The sequence below is a fragment of the Synchiropus splendidus genome, chromosome 10 (assembly GCF_027744825.2).
Source record: "Synchiropus splendidus isolate RoL2022-P1 chromosome 10, RoL_Sspl_1.0, whole genome shotgun sequence".
NCBI lineage: Eukaryota > Metazoa > Chordata > Actinopteri > Syngnathiformes > Callionymidae > Synchiropus > Synchiropus splendidus.
The window spans coordinates 2,061,429-2,068,990 of record NC_071343.1 but is presented as its reverse complement, the minus strand read 5'-3'; the positions used below and the strand labels follow the sequence as shown (position 1 = coordinate 2,068,990).

Genomic DNA, 7,562 nt, shown 5'->3' with positions numbered 1-7,562 from the left:
TGTCCAAAACAAGGAGTTGGTGACGGCTTATTGTAGGCAAAACTAGATGGTCCTGCACTTCAGTGACGACTTTCAACACCAGTTTGACTCATATTGCTACAAATAAGCAGGTAAAAACTGATGGTTTAAAGTGTACATCTTGTTACAGTGAAAGTTTCAGACAAAGGTAAGAAGTTGACCGTGTGAGGGTTCCCTCACCAACCTGGCAACCCACCCGCGCGCACCTCCGCCGCCTCCCCCGAACTCAACACCGTGCTCGGTAAGCGGACGGTGCGACCCAACTGACGGACGGGTGAGTGAGGCGGCGTGTTCCGAGAGAACAGCGGAGCGGAAGTGACTTGTCGGTGGGAAACGGGGGACCACGACGCTCGCGCTCCAGTCACATTGCCGCGCCCCTCCCCCACACACCAACATGGCGCCCAGGCGTCGGTGTTTTCGCCGTTTCACTACCTTTCCCCCCCCCCCGTTTAAACGCCAGCTCTGGGCGGTCGAACCGTGAGCAGGCGGCTAGTTGAACGGCGGAAACCCTGCGTTTACCCACGCGAGTCCCCTCGAGCCCGAGTCAGCCGCTGCTGCAGCCAACTCGCTCCACGCCGAACCACACGGTCCGGTCCAAACCGTCCGCGGCCGAACCGGGCGCTCGGACGCCACGTTCACAAAGCACGTTTGTCCCCAACCAACAACGCTCATTCAGCAGCAGCAGCGCGAGCGAGCGTGACGGAAGGAACTCCCCCAAACAAGCGAGCTAGTAAGTTAGCAACCACCCGCCTGGACAGTCGGGGTCTAGAGTCAGGTTTATAGAGCCACACCGCGGGAGAGCGAGTGGTTAGAACTGAGTTGGACTCGGAACCGAGGGCGGTGGTGGAAGCGAATCAAGTGGCCGGCAGGAGTTGCGGGTGTTCACTGGCCAGTTAGCCGTTAGCAGAGGCGCGCGCGCGGCCTGCTGCGACCCCATGTGCTGCCGCTGCTTTGTTCTGGACGCCAGTTTCGCCAGCAGCCACCGCCACTTTGACTCGGACGGGTTTTTTGTGGTCGAGCTGCTCGGAGGAGAACAAGGGCGCGCGGAGGGACGCGTGGTTTCACGCGGGTGGCTCCGCCGTGCAGGCGTGAGCTCGGCAGCAGCAGCAGCAGCAACACATGCCTTTTCAAATCTCCCTCATTCACCAGCGACGGAGGAGCGGCCGCCGCCGCCACGCGCCTCTTACTACCGTGCTCTCAGAGAACGTCCGCCTGCAAAGCCAAGTCGCCCGCAGCGGGATCCGCGCTCGGTTCGCAGCCCGCACCAAGTCGATCGCAAGTGTGGCACTTTTGGGGCGCAGGACAACAAAGCTAACAACAGGTTTCTCGCCCCAACAAGACGAGCGGCACCGCTCACTTGCACGCACTCACCTGTTTCGTTTGTTCACGCCGGGCACCGAGGAGACGCGGCGAGCCATGTGACGCGTGTTTGTGAATGGGAGTAGGATTGCGAAAGTGGCGCGAGTGCAGTCCGGCTTCCACCATGTGGTGAATGAAGGGCGGCTCCCAGCCAGCGTAGATAAACCCCGACCCCTCATTAACATAAATCAACTACTTCCTCTCCAACTCCCGCTCTCAAGTTTCACCGCGCCAGCGACGAGGCGTCACGGACAGGTGCGGCGCGTTAAGCACGATCACCGCCGCACCGGCGTTTCAGCCACCATCAGCTTTATGTTGCCACGGTCAGTGAGGAGCCCACCCGCTGGGAAAGTGCTGTGGAACAACGTGCAACAGTGGACAATACATTACATTAATAATAATAAACACATTATAAAAAAAAATATTCAAATAAAAACCCACAGTAATAATTGAAGTGATAAATAAATAACCCTCAAACAACAAGGGCTTTTCACGAATTCATCTGTCTGACGGCCGAGGGGAAGAAGCTGTTCCTGAGACGGGAGGTTCTGGTGTGGATGGACCACAGCATCAGAAGAGGAACAAACAGTCCAGGAGCAGGGTGAGAAGGGTCGAAGGCTCTGATCCCACCTGCACGTCTCACCCAGGTCCTGAAGAGGTGGCAGGCTGCAACCCATCACCTTCCCAGCAGAATGCACGATAATTGTCTGATCAGTGGTGTTTGTTGATTTAAATACTCATATTTCAGTTCAGTTCTATTACTATTATTGATATATATATACACAGAGCACGGATGGGAAGCAAATTTCTTACTGCAATTTACTCCAAATATATTTACAGTAGTTTGAAAAAAGCAGACAAAATTGTTTCTGAATCTGAAAATCACAACTGCAGAGTCCTTTCATTGGGCTCGACAAGTCCAGCGTGTCCTTTGGCAAGTTGTGCCTCTATCTCTTTATTTTCATTACGCTTCCTGCAATTGATGATTTTGAATGAATCAACCCGGAGAGCTGAGCCAAAACACTCAGCCGGGCTTCGGGTCATGAGGAAAGGCAGATATCTCAGATACAATTGGCTGAAATGAGTTTTCTCCGACGGGTGGCAGGCGTCTCCCTCAGAGATAGGGTGAGGTGCTACGACACTCGGGTGAGACTCGGAGTTGAGCCGCTGAGCCAGCTATTTACAAGCTCCCAATTTGGTGAACAAATATTGTGGGCTCGACATGTTAGACAGCGTTTTCCTCAACTGATCAGCTATAAATAATTGACACCTGTATTTAATTTTTGCAAATTGAAAACAGAAGCCTGATAAATAGTTTTAAAATAAAATAAAATAAAACAAAAATATAAAGAAGCAATAGTTGTCTATAGTTTTAATAGTTTTGAATTGGTCTTTTTTAAAATTACAAAGTCAGTCATAATTATGATGGTTTTAATTTTGGATTTAATAATTGTCATTGTGATATGTGACATTTTCTTTGTGCTAATTAACAGAATTATCAATTAGTTTGAGTTAGAATGAGGGTAACTTATTTCAATTGGCAATTCAACATTTGAATTACCAACAAAACAGTAAATACACGGATTAGTATATTAATTAAACACAGCTATATGAAAGGTTTTCCTGGTAAATCATGTGATGAATGGAGTTGAATTGGTTTCCTCCATCATTGTTTTCAGTAAAAAGTCACAGAGATTCACCTGAGGGGTGAGCAAACGGAAGTGTGATACCAGTTTTCTTTCTGGTTTGAACCTACGCGGTTTCCGTAGGTCAAAAGCCTCGTGTGGAGTTTTCCGGAAGCTTTGTTTTTTTTTTCCAGAATAAATAATCAACGGCGCCATTCGCTTTACTTTACATTGCCGCGACACGAACTGTATCAGAAAAAAATATGTAAAAGCTATATATTACCTATTATCTTTGTCCGTTTGTGTATATAAAATATATTAGCCGCGTAACATGACAACGCCTTTCTTTACTCTGAAGGTTCGCCTTTGACTGAGCTTCCGGCCCACCGGCTGTCCGGTTCATGTTTGCTTCGATCGATGTCTGGGTGTCAGCTCGAGCGTGTGCCGGACCAAAAGTTGACAAGAGGATTGGGTTGTGGTCCGAGAAATATAGGTGGGTGAACGTTCATCTTTAACACCTGTCACCCGCATTTCCTGTAACGTTGCGACATGACCAGCAGAGACTCGAGCGAACAGTGAGAGCAGCGTTACCTGCTGCAGTCAGTTGGAGTGGAGAAGCGCCTGCTGAAAAAGACACAGGAATTTAATCATAATCTTGCCTTAAAACTGGGAGCACTATTTTTAACTTAACTTTTATTTGTTATTCATTGCTTCGGTATTTAAATTTATTTTTTTTATATTGTTGGTGAACAATAATTTAGTGTAACTCGATTCACTTACTTGTGAACAGGCATCCAATGTTTCAAGGCTTCCAATCTACTTCACCAGTGGAAGCCAAACCTTCAGCTTTAAAACCTTTTATGAAATGGAGCTGATCAACACCTTGTGAAACCTGACTTCACGTCACGACTTTTCACACCCATTTGATGTTGTCCAGGATCTCCAATTTTCTATAGAATTCTCAAGAGATGAAATCACCGCTTTAGTTGTGTCCGCTTTGTTCAAGTGTTGTCATTGTGAGTGACAGCAAGGGATTTTGATTTCTCATCCTTGTTGTGGTTCAATACTTGAGTCCTGTGTGTGTGTGTGTGTGTGTGTGTGTGTGTGTGTGTGTGTGTGTGTGTGTGTGTGTGTGTGTGTGTGTGTGTGTGTGGTGCAGGTGGATAAACGTGGACCCAAACATTGTCACAGAGTAGCGTCTGATAGGATCCTAGAGCACAAGAATTTCTGTGGTCGAGAAAATGGGGTTGTTGACATCCACAACACCTGCTACAAGTGGGATGTCATTGCAAATATAAAATAAAACTGACTTAAAATTGATTGTTTATCTTGGTCACAGGGACCGATGGCTGCTTGTGTGCTGTGTCGGCGGCCTCCAAGACTTCACCGTCTGCTGGGTCTGAGGAAGCGTTTGGTCCGGACTCAGTTCAGCAAAGCAGCTGAGGAGAAGGAGGATAAGGAGGAAGGCAGAAAAGAGGCCTGGGAGAGCCGAGACTTCGCTCTCCCCGAGGACTACAAGCTGAATTACAACCCCTCCTGCTACCGCCAGTGGAGCGCTTCTCTCTCACGAAGCCAGGGTGACAACGACGAAGATGATTATCGCGTCTCCAATATGCCGCCCTCCTTCAGGCAGCAGTGCAACCGCTACAGCATCAGCAGCTCACGCCACATCTCCAGCGCCAAAAAGACTTTATTTGACCTGGTGTCCAGCACGAGCCCGGAATCGCAGAGTCAGCATCAGCATCATGGGAGCGTACCGGTGTCGCCGGATGTCAGGTTCGACCCGCGCGCCTTCCTCAAGGGCAGACCGGAGTACTGGGCCATGACTGTTGACCTGACCCCGCGGCCTCGGGCCCTGGACTGGGACCAGGCCTGGAAGCGGCTGAGCAGGTCGTCCGCTCTGAAAGGCAGCCACCGCAGTCCGGCTGATGTGGCTGATCTCATCGTGGAACTGAGCTCCGTGCAGCCAGACCACATCGCGCTGCTGAGGATGGACAAACGCTTCCAGGCGCTGCTGCAGGGTTCAGTGGAAAACCTGGGCCGGCTGTCCGACCTGCAGCTGCTGGATGTGCTGCAGTCTTTTGTGTGGCTGAAGCTGCCTCCCACTCACAGCGTCCTGGACTCCTACGAGGAGGAGCTGTGCCGCCGGGCCTCCAGGATGGATCTGCCCCAGCTGCTGCTGACCGCCGACGCCTGGCGCTGCATTGGAAAGCAAGTGCCTGGGTTTTTACGGAGGCTGTACGAGGCAGTGGAGTCGCGGCCGACGCTGACAGTCCCTGAGCTGGTTCACCTGCTCTACATTATTGGAGAGAGCCGTCACTGTCCAGCAGAGCTGATCCGACCTCTGGTGCAGCTGCTCATGCGTCACCTCCACCAGCTGCTGCCCGAGGAGGTCGGCGCTGTCTGCCTCGGCCTCTTCAAATCCCAGACTTCAATTTCGGAGCTGCTGGCGTTGAGGGTTTTCGATAAGGCGCACAAGGTCTCGGCCCAAATGAGCGACTACGCTTTAGTGAACGTCTTCAAGTACCTGCGTTTCAGCTACCTGTTCCACGGGCCGTGGATGGAGGCCATGGCGCGCGAGGTTCCTCGGCGAGCCCACGGGATGGGAGTGCAGGGCCTGATGCACGTGGTGCTGGCTTGTTCCGCCTTGCGGTTTCGCAGCGATCCCATCCTGGTGGCTGTGGCCCAGAGAATTCCGTCTCTGGTGCCTCACTGTCGGAGCAAAGACTCGTGCAAGCTCATCTGGTCATTCGGCACTTTAGGCTTCCTCCCTGATCAGAGCCCAAACTTCTACCCGAGTCTCACTCAGGGACTGCGACAGAAGAAAGCCGAGTTCCTGCGCTACCCCGAGCACCTGCTGACCGGGCTCATCGGCCTGGCCTTCGTCGGCCACTTCCCCGAGGACTTGATTTTGTTAGCGCTGAGTCCAGACTTTGTCAAACTGGCGCTGAAGGCGACGCAGCTGGAGCTGAAGAAGGACTTGCTCACCTTGGACGGGGCGCTGGCTCTGGAGCTGCCGCACTGGACCGGGCCTAGGCTCAGCCCGGAACTGAGAGCGGAGGTGTCAGAAATGATGTGGAAGGTGGCACAGACAGACATGTGTCAAAAACCCGAGGTCCTGGAGGCGGAGTCTTCCCTGCAGCAGCTCCTCGGTGGAAGGGACTTTGTCCGCAAACGGATGATTCTGCCTCACACTCGCTCCATTGACTTTGAGGTCCATCTGGACTCCAGCGGTCAGCCAGTCCCTCTGGACCAGCCGTCCGAACCCCCCCAAGCGCCCCTCAAGAGCGGCCCCTCGACTCATCCCTCAGACAAAGACTGGGGGGTGATCAGTTTAGGGGTGACTGTCACTGAGGACCTCATTGCTCGACTCACCAGCTCCAAAAACACCACCACGGATCCTGCAGCTTCTGTCTCTCCAAGGACCGCGCCACGCAGAGTAGAGCCTGACCGAGGTCTGCCCGAGCCGGGGTGCCACCTGACCGGCGACATCATGCAGAGACTCACCCGCCCCAGCCGGACGGCGGCAGAACCGCCCGGGTTGTCCGAGGTCGTCAAACTTGCCGTGCAGGTCACCACCAGGAACCACTTCTGCTGCCACTCGCAGCAGCTGATGGGCTTCCACGCCATGAAGAGACGACACCTGCGGCTGGCCGGGTACAGAGTGGTGGAGCTGAACCACCGCGACTGGTTTCCCTTGCTGAGGAAAAGTCGGATGGAGAAGCTGGCGTACCTGAGCCGCAAGATCTACGACAGCGTGACATGAGAACACTTTCAGATGCTGCTTCTTTTATACACTGTGAATGCATTTCTGAGAAAAAAAATAAAACCAAGAATCCACTTTGGCTTGGATTATTCCATGTCGCCCTCTCGACACAGGGCGACATGGAAGTTTTGATCGAACCTAGCTGTTTTTTTGGAGCCAATATTTCCAGCCACCATCTATAACACATCACAACATGATGACTTTGGTCCTGTAAATTGTCTCGAGGGCCTGGTTTGTTCAAATGCTAGTAAACAAAGGCGACGTTTCTGTTGTACATCAGATTTGACCGATTTAAAGACGACGACGCTGCGTAAAGTTGCTGCGTTTATGTGGCGATACCTGCAGTGATTTGGAAGCTACTTTGTTAGCGTAGCTTATGTGTACTTCTGCCTTCCGTTGTTTTTAGACTCCATTTTGGGCCCTGGAGATGTGACTTGTGTGTACTGGCTGGACACCTCAGTGTGATTTTAGAATAGAATAGAATAGCCTTTATTGTCCTTGTGCAGTGTACAACAAGATTTGAGCGCTACTCCCTTGGTACAAAAATGTAAAAGAGAATATATCAAAAACAATCAAACATAAGCAGAAAACAACAAGTCGGTACTAATAAATAATATATACACAAGTAGCAGCAGTAAAAAGAGCCTAATAACAGAAAGTGGCACTCATCTGGATGGAAACGTGAATCATTTGTTATTGCACATCGTGATTTCTCTATTGTGCGATGATCAATATGGTCAGTAATGTATGACAAATGTAGACTGTTTCATCCGCTCCGCTCTGCCCTTTCTGAA

The 7,562-nt window shown here is 51.3% G+C and overlaps 1 protein-coding gene across 4 annotated transcripts; it reads left to right on the top strand.

Moving 5' to 3' along the window:
• The first annotated feature begins 242 nt into the window (after positions 1-242).
• LOC128765871 (FAST kinase domain-containing protein 5, mitochondrial) lies at positions 243-6,830 on the top strand. 4 transcript variants are annotated; one of them, XM_053877072.1, is made up of 3 exons: positions 243-1,978; positions 3,361-3,495; positions 4,342-6,830. In XM_053877072.1, exon 3 carries the CDS (start codon positions 4,348-4,350, stop codon positions 6,766-6,768), a length of 2,421 nt encoding a protein of 806 aa, XP_053733047.1. In that variant the 5' UTR covers positions 243-1,978; positions 3,361-3,495; positions 4,342-4,347; the 3' UTR covers positions 6,769-6,830. The 4 variants fall into 4 exon arrangements, with proteins under 4 accessions (XP_053733047.1, XP_053733048.1, XP_053733051.1 ...); XM_053877073.1 differs by having other exon boundaries at positions 243-2,035; XM_053877076.1 differs by having other exon boundaries at positions 256-292.
• Positions 6,831-7,562: the final 732 nt, after the last annotated feature.